We start from the raw sequence: 18,890 nt of genomic DNA, 5'->3' as shown, positions 1-18,890 counted from the left end.
CTATTATTTATTATTTTGTGTATTATTTTTTTTACGTTGTTTTATTTAACGGCCTGTATTAAATTGTTTTCTGAATAAATGTAATTAAACTACAGAAGAGTGTCTCACAATTTCTTCATGAGTATAAACAAGATCCTTAAATCTCAGGTTGTGACATTGTGACTCTAAAAATATCATATTTTAACTGAAACAAAACTACTGTATCTAGAATACAAACTAAACTAAATAAAACTACAAAGGAACACCTAAAATAGACATTTTTATTTTGACTTTGTTCTTTGTGGCCCTCTGTTGTAATCGGGGCCTCATATCGGAGAATGAGATAAACAGGAAGAAAGGGGAGGAGAGAAAGAGAAAATATTAAATAGTCTCCACGCAAGATTAGAGCTAGAATCACAAGATAAATTATCTCTAACCTTTTAACTACATCAATATGACCTAAGATCAAAAATATCTATAGAAATAGTGTCCAGTTGACAGTTTGATCACAGTTCATTCATCTCCACAATGATGGTTTAATAATCAAGTGATTTAATCATGTAATAATTCACGACATGACACACAACAAAGAAAAGCCATCATTCCACAGCTTTTCAGCCCACTCACCAGGTTGTGGAGCTACTGGCTCTTCTAAAGATGTCTAGATATGGCGACAGCATGTCTGAATCACGAGGTTGTTTTGATTTTTCTTCCCCGTTCCAGATGTCATGTCCTGTGGGAGCTGGGTGCGGGCTCATGCCTCCTCAGAAAAATATCTTCATAGCGCCTGCAGCCACCCTCACTGAATCTTGCAGTTGATTACACTCACTGATTCGATTTGATTTGTCAATGTTTACTCTGTTTCTGCCTTCTGATAGTCTATCGTCCACAAGACTATAAGCCAACCTCTCCTTCTGTTCCAACAAGACTGCGATACAGTACTACTCACTACTCGTTCTGACCGGAGATAACATCGCTCGGGGATATACTGGCCATTACTGCGCCCTTAGCACCCTGAAAGGCAACACGCTGAGGGTTCCACCTTGGTGCTTATTAACTCCATCCGTACCCACTCACACAATGCACTTCTCCAGCCTGAACACTGTCTGACCAAACAGTCATTCAGTTGTCTCATAGCGCTTCTGTCACACTGAATACCCGGCATTATTTGAGGAACAGAAAGAGATTGTGTCATGTGGCCTCGGGAACCTTGGTAGCACTGAAGGAATGCTGCAGGGTAATGCCAGGAATTGCAGGGTGAGGCCCAAATATGGTTGTCTGGTCATGTAAACTTCCTGCTACAGCTCCTGCTGGATTATATATGCTGGGCACATTCATTAAAATATCAATTTGAAAGGCAGGTACTAATTTAAAAATAAATAGTCTTCTGTCTGCTCACAAAATAATAGAATACAAATTATTAAGTACACCTAAAATTAAAGTAAAGTATCTGTATTTACAATAGTATATGTACAATAATAATAATATACTGTATATTACCAATATAGCCTATTTTATAAGTAGGCATGCAGTGAAAAGTACAAAAGTAGGCGTGATCTACTGGTAGACACTGGAACAGAAAGAATGGGCATTGTTCAATCAATATATTGTATTGAGATTAATTGATAGGGTTGTATGTATGTATGTAGGCCTACTGATTTGGTGGAACGAACGCCACCCAGCCAGTATAGTCCGGTCATTTTATGAAAAAAGGTCAAACAAATTGCAACAGAAGCAAACTCAACTGATTTTGTATCCGCAATATGTCCTGAGTAAGGAAAAAAAAAAGCCCAGAAGAATCCCATTAGGGGAAAGGTTAGAAAAATGCCCTTTGTACTTACTCAGGACATATTGAGGATACAAAATCAGATGAGTTTGCTTCTGTTGCAATTTGTTCTAGGTTGATCCCCATTTTGGCTTAAAATGACAGGACTAGTAGGAAAGCTCAGATAAGAGTATCTCCCCATCTAACCTGAGACGTTGAACTGTAAAGAAAGTTACAGACCGGAAAGGGCGTTTCGGTTGACAGGGATAACGATCAATTCCAGATCCTCGCCCAGCATTACCCAGTGAGACCCAGTAGTTCAGGAGGGACCCGCCCTGCCCGACTCAGAACAACTGTGCAGGCGGAGTTTCCTCCGCTCGCCAAGTATACAGAAAAAGTATTTTCACCTCTCAGAAAGTTTTCATGGTCGGACTAACGCTCGGAGTTGAACGACTTTCAATAACGCAGTGCATCGCTTTGAACGGTAAGCCGACAACTTAACCTTTCTAGATCAGATCAGCTGTTCGGACTGGCCATCCCCTCAAACTTTTGAGGGGGAGATGTGTTTATTTATTTAGATCTTTGGATCTTTAGACCTTTTACATTGACTCCCTGTGGTGGAGGAGGAGGAGGAGGAGGAGGAGGAGGAGGAGGAGAAAGACTCGCTGGCTCCTGGTACCAAACAGCCCGGAGCTGCCTCTTAAAACCACAGCAACTATTTGCGCAATAGTCTCATAAAACAACGACAAATTGAACAGTGTGGGTAAAGGTTATCCTATATAATCTATTTATTCTAAAGTTTTTGGTTTTGATTTATGAATGAGAATTATTTTCCCAATCTCCTAAACCAGCTTCTCTGCCCATTAACCGACCATAACGTTTACATGACATTTGCATTGTTGCTATGGAAACCACCGCTGGTATGACTTCTCTTAAGCTAAATAATGTGCGGTGAAAGAATATATTCCCCCTCTTCTCCTCTTTCCTCCCCCCTCTGCTCCTCTCCTCGTCTCCTCTCACCTCCCTACTGACCTCATCTCTCCTATTTTCCTTTCTCTCCTCCCTCCACCTCTCTCCCTGCTCTCCACTCTCCTCTTCTCTCCTCGTGTCCTCTCCTCATCTCCCTCCTCCCATCTGTTTGAGTGCATGACATGACATGTGTGTGCACGTGTGAGTGTATTGTTCCACGAAACAATGGCAGTCGATCTGAAGACTATGGTGTGTGTGTGTGTGTGTGTGTGTGTGTGTGTGTGTGTGTGTGTGTGTGTGTGTGTGTGTGTGTCTGAGTCAGTGTGTCTGAGTCAGTGTGTCTGAGTCAGTGTGTCTGAGCGATGTAAGCTCTTCTCCTTCTATGAATCATGTTCATATATATATATATATACCCACACAGCGTCCTTGTTTTTGTCTGGTAACCATGGTAACATCAGTGATGCTTGTCCCCTAGTGGGACTTCAGACGGTCTTTGAGCAACTCACACTCTGACCTTTGACCTCTCTCCTTCCCCAACCTGGTCCACCTACCTCTTTTCTGTCTCCAGCGCTCGCTCTCTCTCTCTCTCTCTCTCTGTCTGTGTTGTCTGAGACTCCAGTATGGCCACCAGGGCCAAGTGGGGCGCGGCGAAGGACCTTGTGACCAGCAGCGGTCCGGACGCCGACGCACAGCTGGAAGCCAACCTGGAGGATGCGGACCCAGAGCTCTGCATCCGCCTGCTCCAGGTACCCTCCCCCGCACCCCCCCTCCTTCTTTCATCTGAAACTATAGACAAAATAAATTAATATATAGGCCTGAAAATGTGAAATATCAAAGGTAAACATCAGACATGAAAAAGTTTCAAGTGAATGTATGATTTTCAATTCTGTCAAAAGTACACACGCTCCTCTCTCCGTTTCCATGAGAGTGGTGTGGCGTGTGCCACTCAAATGTCACAATGAGACTCAGCTCTTTAACCAGTAATTCAAGAGGCACAATGAGTGCAGACCTTTTGAGAGGTAGTGGATGAGGAGCCCCCAACACACACACACACACACACACACACACACACACACACACACACACACACACACACACACACACACACACACACACACACACACATACTTCATATGTAAACCGCTTTGGGTACCTAGAAAAGCACTATAAATGCAATCAATTATTAATATTACGTTTTTTCAGCGAGTTTCTTAATTTCAACCTTATTGTCCCTGGGCAGCGGTGTATGTGCTGAGGAAACATATATTGAGAGATCGCTATTTGTACGTTTGTGTCTAGGCTTCTCTCAAAAATGTCTGGGCATGTCCTGTGAATCATTGTAAAATAGCTTCCCGGAGATCTATTTAATTTCACCCACATAGTTCCAGTGAATCCATTTCCCCAAAGGGGGTGTACATGCTGTCACTACAACCTGGCACTGACGCATGGCTGTCTTCTCCATTCACCTCTTGCCAAAGACCGTCCATCATGTTATTCGCTGGATCTTTTATGGCATCATGAAACCATTGCCACATACTGTATCTTGAGATGACTTCTGCACTTGCAGTTTATTATTGTGGTTTCATAATGCAGTTAATTAGCCCTACGATGTCCTTCAACTGTCTGTCTGCCCCCACCGCCTGCACATCATCTCCGTGTTCAGCAGACTCCAGCAAGAAGACCATAGATGAAGGGCGCTTATTTCCTATCTATTCATTATTCTATGGGCCATAAGTATTGTTTGCACCCAGCAAGGCTTGGAGACACAGCACTGCAGACGAGACAATGTCATGCATGCTATAATGCCCTCTACTACCAGCAGCTCAGCGTTCATAGAAATAGCATCAATAACCAGTGAAATGTCAGGTATGAAGCTATGAAAGATTTGAAACGATCCAAAGCCTACTCTCCTGGCTGGACTAAAATGTCCTTTGAAGATATAATGACTGTTGTGCTGTTTCTTCCTCAATTTACAACAATAGCCAGATAACTCTTTTGCCTTTGTTATTAGACATTTTGTGAAGTACTCGATTAATGTTTTGTTGTCAACAAAGTTCTTATTACTGACCACCGCACAATTCCTCCAAAATACCAAAGTGCTATATTATGTTATATTACTCTTTTTCATTTCCATTTCATTGGAACAAGGAAGTACTGTTGCCTAACTATATTGGCAACAATAGTTGCCAATCTAGTGAGACCAGTAAAGGCGGTTACAATGGTTTGATCAAAGACCAGTATTGTCCTTGAGGAACCAGGTACTGAGGCTGACCAACACCGTAACCGCTAGTCTATCTGGAGCCCTTTTTCAATGCAAGTGCATCATTCAAATATAAGCCATTTGCTATAGACTGTGACAGATCCGTTACATGGGTCCAAATCGGACACCTAACATAGATTTGCAAATGACAAGTTCCTCTCTGCTCATGGCCCCAGTCCACGTGATCCTGCTGAATCAGTACAAGTACCAGGAAATATCCCTTTCAATCCACTTAAAACCTAGCCTGGTCCTACCAGAATCTCGTACTTAATTTAATTTGAGAGAGTCTGGCCACTCTCCATTGACAAACGTTAACTCACTTGAAGGCAGGTGTCTGTTGGAGTTTAAAACTGTTGGATCTGCCCAGTGCCACTCTGGATCTGCCATAACCAATCGCTGACGTTTGACTACGACTCAAACCAGCGCACAACCTCAACGTCAATGTTCTCAGCCACTCCCTCTGTTTGCTGATTGGCCCAGCCAGAGATTTGACTGAGAAAACCCACGAACATACCGCAGACCCAGACGTAGTACTGAAGGGAAATGAAAATTGAGCGGAAGTACGGAGGCGGGCGGAGCCAGGCTACTTAAAACCAGGAGCAGAACCAGAACTCAGTGACCTTTCAACCTTTGACCTGTGCAGGTCCCGACGGTGACCAACTACTCGGGGCTGCTGAGGCGCCTGCAGTCCAGCACCACGGCCTGGAAGGTCCTGTTCCTGGAGCTGCGGGGGCTGGACCTGCTGCTGGAGGCCCTGGAGCGGGTGTCTGGGCGCGGGTGCCTGCACATCACCGACGCCCTGCTCCAGCTGAAGTGCGTGGCTTGCGTGCGTGCCGTCATGAATTCCAAGACTGGCCTCGACTTCATGCTGGACAACCAGGGATACGTGCGCACGCTGGCCCAGGGTAAGGGGCCACTGCCTGGGCTGGAAGATATCCAATATAGGGTTGTGTGCTGTGTTGTATGTTATCAGCCTTAGTGCCAATGATCCTTTGTAGCTAAGTCCTTTGCTTGAAAGAAGAAGAAAACGTTTTGTTCTTCTCCTGGTCGTCTGTCTGTCTGTCTGTCTGTCTGTCTGTCTGTCTCTACTGGGCTGTCTTGTCTGTTGGTGTCTGTCTGCCTGTCTCTCCGTCTCCCTGACCTGTCCGTCTATCTCACCTGGTGTGTCTATGTGTCTCTCTGTCAGCTCTGGACACGTCTAACATGATGGTGAAGATGGAGGTGTTTAGGCTGCTGTCGTGCATCACCCTGTATAAACTCAGTGGGCAGCAGCAGACCATCGATGCCCTGGAGCACTACAAGGTGACTCACTGCCTTACTGTCTCCATGTGTCTCACTGCTCTTCACTTCTGGCAGATGTTCATTCCATTAAAACCATGTGAGAGGAAGCACATGCGTAACATTAGCCCCTGGTGGTTGTGGGGTCTAGACCCTGGTGGTTGTAGGCTCTAGACCTTTGTGGGTGTGGGGTCTAGACCCTGGTGGATGTGGGGTCTAGTCCCTGTGGTTGTTTGGTCTATACCCTGGTGGTTGTGGGGGTTGGACCCAAGGTGGTTGTGGGGGTTGGACCCAAGGTGGTTGTGGGGGTTGGACCCAAGGTGGTTGTGGGGTAAAGACTTTAATGGTTGGCGGATCTAGACCCTGGTTTTAGTAGGGTCGTTCTTGACCCTGTTGTTGGGGGGTCTAGACCCTGGTGGTTGTTTGATCTAGACCAATGTGGTTGTAGGGTTAAGATCCTGGTGGTTGGGGGGTCTAGACCCTGGTGGTTGTTGGGTCTAGACCAATGTGGTTGTAGGGTTAAGATCCTGGTGGTTGGGGGGTCTAGACCCTGGTGGTTGTTTGGTCTAGACCAATGTGGTTGTAGGGTTAAGATCCTGGTGGTTGGGGGGTCTAGACCCTGGTGGTTGTTGGTTGTTGACCCCAGCTTGTGTCTCCCTGCCAGAGCCTGAAGAAGCAGCAGTATCGGTTCAGCGTGATCATGAACGAGCTCCAAGCCACGGACAACGTGGACTACATGGTGACCCTCATGGGCATGGTGAACACGCTGCTTCACAGCCTGGATGACCTCCGCAAGAGAGACAAGCTGCGCAAGGAGTTCATAGGTCACTATCAATATGATTGATTACAGTGGATGTAGCCCATAATCAGCTACGGTTGATAGTGGATTGACGGAAGTATAGAGATAGTATATGGATAGATAGATGGATGTAAGAAAGAAAGGAAGAATACTTTATTGATCCCAAAGGTCAAGTTTTTCCAATAGCATACCAATTCACAGTGAAGAGAAAAACTCCACTAAATAGAATAAGAGACAAAAAAACAAGGTTCAAGACCAAAAGTTAACAGGAGTACAAACTGTCAACTGTTGCATTGTGCAACTGTCGTTATAGGCTACGGTCTACGAGTTTAGTATGATCTACAATGTACTATCTTTTATGTTGTTGTTACTTCTCATCCAGGTCTGCAGCTGCTTGACCTACTGCCCAGACTAAGGTACAGAACACAACCAGCTGGACCAGAAGAATGAAAGATAGGTTGTCTGTCTGTCACTGTTTAACCTCATTCTGACTGTGAATCTGTCTCTGTCTGTCTATCCTATTATCTGTCTGTCTTTCCTATCATCTGTCTGTATGTCTGTCTATCTGTCTGTCTGTCTGTCTGTCTTTTTGTCCTACCCTCTGTCTATCTGTCTGTCTGTCTGTCTGTCTGTCTGTCTGTCTGTCTGTCTGTCTGTCTGTCTGTCTGCCTGTCTGTGTCCCCTGCAGGGATATGGATGACATGAATCTAAACCACCAGTGCGAAACATTTGAGAACTCTCTGGCGGTGGATGAGGAGGACATGATGGAGATGTATGGTGGCATCGACATGAGCAGCCACCAAGACGTCTTCACCAGCCTGTTTACCAGAGTATGCTCTTCCTCTTCCTCCTCTTCCTCCTCCTCCCCCTCCCCCTATCCCCTCTCCATCACTCTGTCACTTCTAAATCATCTCTCCATCATTCTGTCTCTCCTCCATCATCTCTCCATCATTCTGTCTCTCCTCTATCTTCTCTCCATCATTCTGTTTCTCATTCATCATCTCTCCATTGTCTCATGTATCAGTGAGGTTGTGTGTTTCTGCCGGGTGTGTGCAGTGTGTGCTGATGCAGTGTGTTTGTCTCCCCCTGCTGGTGGCAGGTGAGCAGCACCCCGGCATCGCTCCACCTGCTGTCTGTCCTGCAGGCTCTGCTGCTGGTGTCTCCAGACAGGACCGACGTCTGGGGGGTCCTGGAGACCCTGGTGGACCGAGCCATGCTGCTGTCCCAGGATGGTAGCGTCATGCTCTGACTTTCATAGAGACCTTTTTTTAAGTTGTTTCACTTTCTGCCGAAAAGTTCTGAGATTGACATGGTAGTTTAATGTGTTTGTGTGTGTGTGTGTGTGTGTTTCTGTCTTTCTGTGTTTCAGATCAGATCCCAGGGGAATCCGCTGATCTGCTCTTATCTAGGTTCTTTCCCTCCAAGGCCCCGCCTCCCCCTGTCTCCCCCAATCAGAGGGGCCCGACCACTGACATGGCGGTCCAGACTGTATTGATGGACAGCCTTTCTGACCTATCCCAACCATTATCCAAAACCACTAGTGTATCACCTCCTCCACCTCCTCCTCCCCCGCCACTACCTCTGTGTTTAGGAGGTCCTCCTCCACCTCCTCCTCCCCCACCACTACCTCCGTGTTTAGGAGGTCCTCCTCCACCTCCTCCTCCCCCACCACTACCTCCGTGTTTAGGAGGTCCTCCTCCACCTCCTCCTCCCCCACCACTACCTCCGTGTTTAGGAGGTCCTCCTCCACCTCCTCCGCCCCCACCACTACCTCCGTGTTTAGGAGGTCCTCCTCCACCTCCTCCGCCCCCACCACTACCTCCGTGTTTAGGAGGTCCTCCTCCACCTCCTCCACTTCCACTCTCATCCCTACCTGGCCTCGGAGCTCCTCCTCCTCCTCCTCCTCCTCCACCACTACCCCCTGGCCCTGGAGGGGGTCCACCTCCTCCTCCACCTCCTCCTCTTCCCTTTGGAGCTCCTCCACCTCCTCCTCCGCCACCCGGTGGACTGATTGAAGCCACTGTTTTTCGAGGGCTTGGCAGAGCTTACAATAAGTCCGCCCCCCCAGCTCGCTGCCCCACCCACCGCATGAAGAAACTCAACTGGCAGAAAATGACCGTCTTAGGTCAGTGTGTGTGTGTGTGTGTGTGTGGCATATCTTCCTCCAAATGACTCCTCGATGATCGATCGAGCGATCGTCAATTCGGGGTTGTGAATGTCAACAATAAAATAGCCTGGAATTCCCAATAATCATTTAATCGGTTTATCTGATCAATCGATTATTGGGAATGGAAACACTGTAACTCCCAAGAAACGATTGATCGGATAGAGTGATCATTCAGTCACGATGAACATGTGGTGGTCGGAGGCGCTAACCTTCTCCCTCTCCTCTCTGCGGGCCCCCAGAGGGTAACTCCATGTGGACCTCTGCCTCTCCCGGACCCCTGGAGCCAAACTACACCAGCATCGAGGAGCTGTTCGCTCTGCCGCAGACCGACGGCCCGGCTAAAGCCACCGGCCCGTCCGCCAAGCCCAAGGAGGTGCCTTTAACTAGACATGTTCCAATACCATTTTTTTTCCTTCCCGATACCAATTCCAATTCCTGAACTTGAGTATCTGCCGATTTTCAGAACTTGAGTATCTGCCGATTTTCAGAACTAGATCATTTACATTTATAATTTATAATTATAATAATGCATTTGTATTCTTGTAGTAAAGCATCAATGCACGTAGGTCGGAGATGACGCTTTACCCATTCCAGCGTTCCACCTCTGCCCATCAACGACGCAGCATAACACCGCATGTGTTTCTGTATAGCCGTATTTCATAGAATCTGTGAAAAAAAACACTGAGCTGGTATGGAGAGCACCCTGAGCTAGACAGTGCGGTCGTACTCCTGCGAAAGCGGGAGAGTGCCAAAAGTCAAGTCAAGTCAAGTTTTATTTATATAGCCCATTTCATACACGGAACGGTAACACAATGTGCTTAACATGGTCATGAAAAAATCACATGAATTAAAATAGTTAAATGACAGGGAGATCACATCGATTAAAATGGTTTAAATAATAAAATAAAAAATACAAAACCCAATAGAAGAAAATGAACACAATAATAATAATGATAATAAAAATACAAGACACAACACAAGTAAAAAGCAAGAGTAATGGAGCACAGGTGCAGGAGTGGGTTAGTGAAAGGCATTGGTAAACAATTTGGTTTTAAGTCTGGATTTAAAAATGGAGATGGTGGGAGAAGTCTTGATATCTAGGGGTAGGCGGTTCCATAGATGGACAGCATAGCAACTGAAAGCTGCCTCTCCCTGCTTAGTGCGGGCACTGGGTTGTACCAGTTGATGCTTATCTGCCGATCTAAGTGATCTGGACGGACAGTACACTTTAAGCACGTCTGCTAAATACAGAGGTCCCTGACCATTAAGTGATTTAAAAACAAGCAAAAGGGCTTTAAAATCTATCCTGTGGGTCACAGGTAGCCAGTGTAGGGATTTTAAAACAGGTGTAATATGATCTCTTTTTTTGGTTCTGGTCAGTAACCTTGCAGCTGCATTTTGAATCATTTGGAGAGGTTTGATAGCTTTTTTGGGGAGGCCAGTAAAAAGACCATTACAGTAGTCCACCCTGCTGGTGATAATGCATGAATTAGCTTTTCTTGGTCACCCGGTGATATGAAGTTTTTTATCTTTGCAATATTTTTTAAATGATAAAAAGCAGATTTTGTGATTGCCTTCATGTGACTACTGAAACTAAGGTCACTGTCAATAATGACTCCAAGATTTTTCACAACGTCAGTTACTTTAAAACCTTTCGTGCCCAGAAGAGCGGCAGTCTTGAGTCTATGCTCCTTATTTCCAAAAACGATGACTTCGGTCTTGTCTGTGTTAAGTTTAAGAAGGTTCTGTGACATCCAGTCCTTAACTTGAGGGATTCTAGGGGGGCAAACTCATTTGGAGACAGGGACAGGTATATCTGTGTGTCGTCGGCATAGCTATGGTAGCAGATGGAGTGATTCTTTATGATCTGGCCGAGTGGGAGCATGTACAAATTAAACAGGAGTGGCCCGAGGATTGACCCCTGAGGGACACCGCAAGTTAAGGATGTAGGTGTTGAGGTAAAGTGTCCGATAGACACATGAAAACTTCTGTGGTCTAAATAGGACCTAAGCCAGCTGATGACGACACCAGAGAGACCCACACAGTGCTCAAGTCTATGCAGTAATATGCTGTGGTCAACAGTGTCGAAGGCTGCACTGAGATCCAACAGCATCAGAACTGAGGTTTTGCCAGAGTCATTGTTAAGCCGAATATCATTTATCACCTTTACAAGGACTGTTTCAGTGCTATGATGTTCTCTAAAACCTGACTGGTAGAGATCAAGGCAGCAAGTTGAATTCAGGAAAGCAGACACTTGATTACAAGCAATTAAAAAAAAAGGACTGCACCTCGAGGAGGCTAGAGCCTCGCTGGGCGAAACTCGCTGGGCGAGCCTCGCTGGGCGTTGAGTTCACTACCCAGTTGATAGTGAACTCAACGAAGAGCGATGGTTTGTCAGAGTCATGGTGTCACGTCTTGCAGCTTCCTCTGAGTGGCTCAGGATAAGCAGATCGTCGAGATACAAAATAACCTTTTTACCCCTTGACGCCTGAGTGGCACCAGCACTACCTCCACACATTATGAGAGAGTAAGCGGTCTGCAGTCGCTGTCATACATACACCGCGCTCATGAAGGCGACACAGGGAAATCTCCTGTGAGCCTTGGGAATAGGAACATGAAAGAAAAACATCCTTGAGATCCAGGGATGTGAATCAAGTGCCCCCCTTCACACAGCTGGCAATCTTCGGAGCAATGCTCTGGTGCATTTTTAATTTCTGCGTAGCAACTGATTTGTTGAAAATGCAAGATCCAAGATGTTTTCACACATGTTCAGAAGGTTGGCCTCTATGTGCTTGGCAAGTTTCTGCTTCCTTCTGAAGCTGACTTGGGGTTCATAGAATAATGTTTGCAAATTAGCAAATATTGGATTTGCCATAACTCTGCCATTTTTTACACAATAAATTCCAATTCAATTTTAATCAGGCATACCATGTATATCCAAACAGTTTGTCATTTGAACCTATGGTTCTGAAGATGCAGTGGAAACACAGATTGTTTCGATCGTTTAAACTTTAACAGCAAATTTTAGCGCCCCCATGGGAATTTCGGCACCAAATTTTTCGAGACCTGCTTACAGTGGATATGTATACGTATATCCCCAAAATTTTAAACTTTTGAACATCAACCGCAGAGATATAGAATATAGGCATTACCAGAAAAACGCTAGAATAACAACAGGTATCCACAGATACTTTGTGAATACCTAAATAAGGGAGCGGTCGAGACCTTTGTTTAGCTCATCTCAGCCAGAAGCGGAACTGGCTTGGTTGGTTCATTTTATTTTGGTAGAGTTGTTTGTTATTTACATAATGGATTAATGAAGAATTATTTTATTGAACGATATGTTCTTTTTCATCTCTTCTCAGATTTCCTTCATCGACGGCAAAAAGAATCTGAACCTCAACATCTTCCTGAAGCAATTCCGATGGTACACAGACGCACTCAAACACATTGATCATAATGTTTAAATGAAGATTTAAGCACAGTGTTTCTATGGATGGTGTTGTGGAATCACTAAGTAACATCATTCTGCTTTGTGTTTTCCTGTCGGACTACAGTTCCCATGAGGAGTTTGTGGCATTGATCCAGAGAGGAGACGGCTCCAAGTTTAATGTTGAAACGCTGAAACAGCTGCTGAAACTGCTCCCAGAGAAACACGAAGTGAGTGGGTGGGACTCTAAATACTAGGGTTAGGGTTAGGGTCTGGGTCTATCGAGTCGACTCTACAGTCTGAAAACCTCTCTTTCAGGTGGAGAACCTACGCTCCTATGAAGGAGAACCAGACAAGCTGGCTGATGTCGATCGCTTTTACCTCCTCTTGCTGGCTGTCCCGTGGTACTGCACCCATATACCTTAACTCAATGTGGCCTATTGATTACCTATTGCTGAGGACAGACCATGTGATTTAATCTCAACAAGGAGGTGTTGGTAAACCGTGGATGTAAACATAAATGATAATAACATTGATGGTTATAATCGATAAATACATGGTTATTTTATGATTTTCTATAGAGAGTTGGAAGTGAGTAATCTAAAGCTAATGCTTTAGTGCTTCGCTTTATAACCATACAGCGCAATACATGTTGGTTTATAGAGTTTTCATAGTAGACAATGATAATATCACAGCTTGGGCCATTTTGAGTGACATTAGTAACATGGATTTTAGGTCATTTGATTCTCTCGTGTCACTTTAAAGACATTTTTTAATTTGATGATTTTGGCTACTGCACTCAGAGCTCAGCAAGTCTGATACCCCATTGTCCTGAGGGACAACATCTGGTCTAAATCACCCTGATTGTCCTGTAACTGCCATAACCGTGTGTGTGTGTGTGTGTGTGTGTGTGTGTGTGTGTGTGTGTGTGTGTGTGTGTGTGTGTGTGTGTGTGTGTGTGCATGTGCGTGTGTGTGTGTGTGTGTGTGTGTGTGTGCGTGTGTGTGTGTGTGTGTGTGTGTGTGCGTGTGTGTGTGTGTGTGTGTAGCTACACTCTGCGTATAGATTGCATGCTGCTGAGTGAGGAGACCAGCGTTGTGTTGGAGAGTTTGATGCCCAAAGCCCAGCTGGTGGAGCAAGCCTGCAAGAGTCAGTCCCTCTCTGCTTATATGCTAACGACATGCTAGCCATGAGCTAGATACATGCCAAGCCCATGCCACCTACATGCTAGTCATGAGCTAACTACATGCTACTCACATGCTTGTAACACGATGGAAGTAGACTTAGACTTTAATATTTGTAACCCACAGAAGACGATTAATGTGGATATACCTCGATCCACAAATATCTGGTACTTGATATCTACACGATTAATTCATTTATTCTTGTAGAGTTTTGTCCAATGTTTGCCGCATCTGATCTGTATAATGCGGCTGCATACTAATGATGTGTGATTCACGAACGATTCGTTCAAAAAGAACAAATCTTTTGTGTGATCCGGTGTGTATGATCCGTATCTGCGATACGTATCTTCGTTCATTTCGTTCTTGGTTTCACGCATGGTCATGAAAAATGGGAATGGACTAGTTCATGTGTAAAACTATGTTCTGAAAGTGAGTGGGGATCTATTTTTACAAGACAACTTAATCATGTGAATTTTTCACAGAATTAGCCATGTGGATATCCTTTTATGAAGCACCATTTCAAACAAGTACCGCATTTTGTGAATCGTGGTACGGACATTGTGAATCTTCTTCTGTGGGTTACAAATAATAAAGTCCAATCAAAATGTTTATACTACAGGACAAGAAATAAAATTAGTTTAAATTAAGAAAAATAATCACATATAAATTGGATTAAGATTTCATTAAAAGAGATTACACACTTTGTGTTGATGTACACGCTGACTATTCATTTGTTAGTACAACACCTTATGTGTATTATTGTGTCTTAATGTGTATTATTGTGCGTTGATGTATTTATATCTGTGTAATATTATGTTTTTGTTTTGTCTCAAGGCCTTAAAAACAGCCCTCGCCTGCCCAGTTTCTGTAAACTTACCCTCGACATCGGGAACTTTCTCAACTATGTAAGCTTCTTCACACACAAACAACAGACCAGAGAAGCCTCGTTCTGAATGAATGAATGATTTCATCCATACCTTCCCCTCCCTCCCCCCTCAGGGCAGCCATACAGGGAACGCAGAGGGGTTTAAGATCAGTACTCTGCTCAAGTTGACGGAGACCAAAGCCACCGGGACGCGGATCACCCTGCTCCACCACATGATAGAGGTACCCTACTGGACCTCCCGGGTCCACGGCGCAGTACAGGAGTGAGACAGTCCACCAGTTCAGTCTGAACCCTGTGGGTCTGGTTTGATCCAGTTTTCTGTGTGACCTACAGGAGGCTGAGCAGAACCATCCGGACCTGCTGAAGTTACCAGAGGATCTGGATATTTGTGACAAGGCCGCTGGGTAGGACACTGAAACGGCCGCTCTGCCAATTTCAGAATTTGGAATACAAAATTCAGACTTCAGATGTGAACATTTGTCATTTCAAATTCTAAAAGCTTGATGGGTTGAGCTGTGTGTGTGTTTCAGGGTGCACCTGGAGTCCATCCAGTCGGAGGCCACCACCCTCATCAGGTTCCTGGAGAACACGCAGAGGAAGGTGGAGGCTTCCTCTGCAGAGGACCTGAAGGAGAACTACCTCTCGGCCATCAAGGTGCCCACGGCAGCGTCCTCTTTGTCTCTGGTTTATTGAGTGTGTTTATTAGTGGGGTGGGGGGTATGGTTGGTCTCACGGTCCTCGGTGGTTTCAGGACAACCTGGCCGGCTGCAGGAAGCTACAGGAGATGTTCACGTCCATCGAGGAGGAGAAGAGGATGCTGGCTTTGTATCTCTGTGAAGACCCCTCCAGGCTGGACCTGCAGGACCTCTTCAACACCCTCAAAGCCTTCAGAGCGCTCTTCATCAAAGCCTACAAGGTGACTTAGTCTACAGCCAATCAGAGAGCTCATTAAAAACTCTACAGCCAATGACAGAGTTAATTAAATATTCCGTAGCCAATCAGAAAGGTACAAAGGTAAAGAACTCTCTCCAGCCAATCCGAAAGAAAATCGCTTATTTTTGAATTTCTATATGTGCCACGTGTGTTTATAAACGTGTGTGTATAAATATAAATATATATATATGTTCTTCTATGGCTTTCTTAAATATATCAATGTTTTTCTCTCCCCTCAGGAGAACCACAGCCGCCGGGAGCAGGCTGTGAAGGTGGAGCGACGGCGCAAGCAACAGGCGGAGGAGGAGAGCAAACGACCCAAAGGAGAGAACGGAAAGCGCTGTGAGTGGCAAACAATGCTGGTCATGGTCCTTATTATGACGCACTACAATGTATTCGTATGCATCCATCCATTCATTTATTCATCCACCTATCCCTCATCCATATACTGTATGGTATGGATGTAGTACGCAGTGTATGACGGTGCAGTGTTGCCGTAGTACCGTAGTACCGATGCAGTAGTGGCCTGTGTTCCCCCGTTCTGCAGTGAGGAAGACTGTGGCGGTACAGGAGGAAGGCTGCATCATAGACAAGCTGCTGGCGGACATCAGGAAAGGCTTCTGTCTCAAGAAGACCAGAGCCCACACCGACGCCGACACACTGCCCCCTGATGCAGAGACACTGCCCCCTGACGCAGACACACTGCCCCCTGACGCAGAGACACTGCCCCCTGACGCAGAGACACTGCCCCCTGACGCAGAGACACTGCCCCCTGCTGGCACCACCGAGGACAGCGGGCAGCCTGGTAAGACCTGCTTCTGGTGGTAATAAAGTGTAAATAAATAAAGTGTGGAGTATTATTAGTGGTGATCGTAGTCACACTGGTATTATTAGTGGTGGTCGTAGTCACACTGGTATTATTAGTGGTGGTCGTAGTCACACTGGTATTATTAGTGGTGGTCGTAGTCACACTGGTATTATTAGTGGTGGTCGTAGTCACACTGGTATTATTAGTGGTGGTCGTAGTCACACTGGTATTATTAGTGGTGGTCGTAGTCACACTGGTATTATTAGTGGTGGTCGTAGTCACACTGGTATTATTAGTGGTAGCATTTAGTGTCTATGTTCCTGACGTCTGCAAGAGGAGTCATCTGGTGCCCAAACCCAGCAGAGCCTCACATCTCCACGTCCTCCACAACTAGAACCGCCACATCATCCAGGAGCTCCAGGACCAGTAGGACCAGTAGGACTCCCAGAACCAGAACAGTCTTCTCCCAACACGACGGAGGAGGAGCGGCTGTCCGGGTCCACGGTGGTCCTCAGTTTCTCTGACCTCCCTGACTGTTCATCCCTGTCTTCACCCGCCACCCCCACCCTCACAGCGGACCCCAGACCCCTGAACACCTCCTCTCCTGATTGGCCGGTCGGGGATGGAGGTGCAGAGCGTCCGAACATCACGAACACGACACTGGAGGGGGCGGGAGGGGAGGAGGAAGGTTTGAGTCTGGAGAACCAAGGACCCAGCGGAGGGGGTTCAGACGGCGGCACCGAGCCAAGCAAAGAAACGGGTGAGACGTGGGGTATTTATAGAGTATAGAGGGCCGGGTGTCCTAGTGGGAACACTGGTCTGCTTATCTTTAAAGTGGTCTGGTGGTTTGGTGTACTGCTGCATCTCTCTGACTGGATCGGTGTGTTTCTCTGACACACAGTTTCGACCTCTGCAGTTCCCGAGGGTAGATCCACGCACGGCAAAGCCAAAAACATCTGCACTCATCAGTGAGGTGAGTGGTGCTCAGATGAGCTGAGGCTTCTCCCCGTCTGACGCCTGTCTCTTGTAGTCTCTGACTCTTCTGTACGGCTGTGTGTCCGCTATCATTCTGTTTGGATGTGAAGTGACAACAACAACCCGTCTGCTAATGGTTTGACTTCTTCTCTCCTTTCTCTCACCAGTCGATCTTAAAAAAGCATTCACCCACTGTCCCCACAAGACCCCACCCTCCACTTACTACACCCACTGTCCCCACAAGACCCCACCCTCCCCTTACTAAACCCACTGTCCCCACAAGACCCCACTTTCCCCAAACTACACCCACTGTCCCCACAAGACCCCATCCTCCACTAACTACACCCACTGTCCCCACAAGACCCCACCCTCCACTAACTACACCCACTGTTCCCACAAGACCCCACTATCCCCTTATATCCCCTTACTACACCCACTGTCCCCACAAGACCCCACCTTTCTGTCACAAGATCCCACAAACCCAAATAAACTCTCTCAGATAAGACCCCACGAACTGAACCTCGACCCGTCCCAATTCTAGACCCACCCCCCCTCCTATTTCGGACCCACACAAGACCCTGATTGTATTGATCATCAATGTCACAATTTTAAACTCCAATATGGAATTGGAAATAAAGTGTCAATAGAGAACTGACAGCACAGAAGAAACTAAGAAACTAGAGAAACTATTTTTTTCAAATTGACTAAATTATTTTATTATATTTATGAATATATATATAGCCTATATATCATTTTATATTAATTATAGATATGAATTTTACTTTTCTGAATTATTTTTGCCGGGGTCTTTTTGTACATGTGAACCTTCCATGTAATTAATGTTTTTTAAAAGTGCAAAAATAAACGTGTAAATGAACACTGGTGTACGATATCTTCATCTTTATCTCGATAGTCCTATCAAAGCGACGTATGTGTATGGATAGTCATATAATATAGTCATATGTGCACTGCAATATGCAGTAAGCATAGTCGCAGGTCATTAAGGGTCTTCAGGGCTGTGTAAAGTTTGTATTTGAATAATTGATCACTAATGCATTTCCAACCACCTTACTTACCCTGCACTCTGTTCAGTTGTTTTTTTAAAAACTAGTTAAATCAGTTGCTATAAGAAATTATGTAATGCTAAATTAGTTGTTGATATTTCAAGTTAACGGTTGAGAGGAATGAAATCATTGTCCTGGCTGCAGCGTTTACGTCATCAGCCTGAAGCGTTCTCTAACTGGAAATCGCAGCCTTGGTTCCATCTGATGGTCACAAACACAGCATCAACCTGCTGTGAACATCCGTCATGATGTCCACAAACACAGCATTAACCTCTCCAGAAGGCCTTTGTGATGTCTCCGAGGCAGCCTTAACCCGCAGTGAAATCCCTTCTTATGGTCTCAAACACCCCATTAACCCCCGGGGAGCAGATACTCCTGATGGTCACAAATAGC

At 45.7% G+C, this 18,890-nt stretch overlaps 1 protein-coding gene across 3 annotated transcripts; it reads left to right on the top strand.

Annotated features, from left to right (window-relative positions):
* Window positions 1–1,860: 1,860 nt before the first annotated feature.
* LOC311363556 (inverted formin-2-like) lies at window positions 1,861–18,304 on the top strand. 3 transcript variants are annotated; one of them, XM_084483496.1, is made up of 24 exons: window positions 1,861–2,228; window positions 3,333–3,459; window positions 5,617–5,878; window positions 6,160–6,275; window positions 6,916–7,075; window positions 7,433–7,466; window positions 7,739–7,880; window positions 8,150–8,282; window positions 8,420–9,175; window positions 9,457–9,590; window positions 12,583–12,644; window positions 12,775–12,877; window positions 12,966–13,051; window positions 13,696–13,796; window positions 14,666–14,736; window positions 14,831–14,938; window positions 15,051–15,121; window positions 15,248–15,371; window positions 15,469–15,633; window positions 15,890–15,992; window positions 16,198–16,455; window positions 16,853–17,218; window positions 17,360–17,431; window positions 17,601–18,304. In XM_084483496.1, exons 2-23 carry the CDS (start codon window positions 3,334–3,336, stop codon window positions 17,428–17,430), a joined length of 3,552 nt encoding a protein of 1,183 aa, XP_084339622.1. In that variant the 5' UTR covers window positions 1,861–2,228; window position 3,333; the 3' UTR covers window position 17,431; window positions 17,601–18,304. The 3 variants fall into 3 exon arrangements, with proteins under 3 accessions (XP_084339622.1, XP_084339623.1, XP_084339621.1); XM_084483497.1 differs by lacking the exon at window positions 1,861–2,228 and having other exon boundaries at window positions 3,277–3,459; window positions 17,033–17,218; XM_084483495.1 differs by lacking the exon at window positions 1,861–2,228 and having other exon boundaries at window positions 3,277–3,459.
* Window positions 18,305–18,890: the final 586 nt, after the last annotated feature.

Source organism: Micromesistius poutassou, assembly GCF_964030765.1.
Source record: "Micromesistius poutassou genome assembly, chromosome: 19".
Taxonomy (NCBI): domain Eukaryota; kingdom Metazoa; phylum Chordata; class Actinopteri; order Gadiformes; family Gadidae; genus Micromesistius; species Micromesistius poutassou.
The sequence above is the reverse complement of the archived record's forward strand: the minus strand, read 5'-3'. Positions and strand labels throughout refer to the sequence as shown.

Excerpts from the sequence above, each read along its gene's own strand:
- LOC311363556 (XM_084483496.1), top strand. The coding sequence starts at position 3,334 with ATGGCCACCAGGGCCAAGTGGGGCGCGGCGAAGGACCTTGTGACCAGC. Across the intron at positions 6,276-6,915 it reads ATGCCCTGGAGCACTACAAG|AGCCTGAAGAAGCAGCAGTA; the intron begins GTGACTCACTGC and ends TCTCCCTGCCAG. Across the intron at positions 13,052-13,695 it reads CTCTTGCTGGCTGTCCCGTG|CTACACTCTGCGTATAGATT; the intron begins GTACTGCACCCA and ends GTGTGTGTGTAG.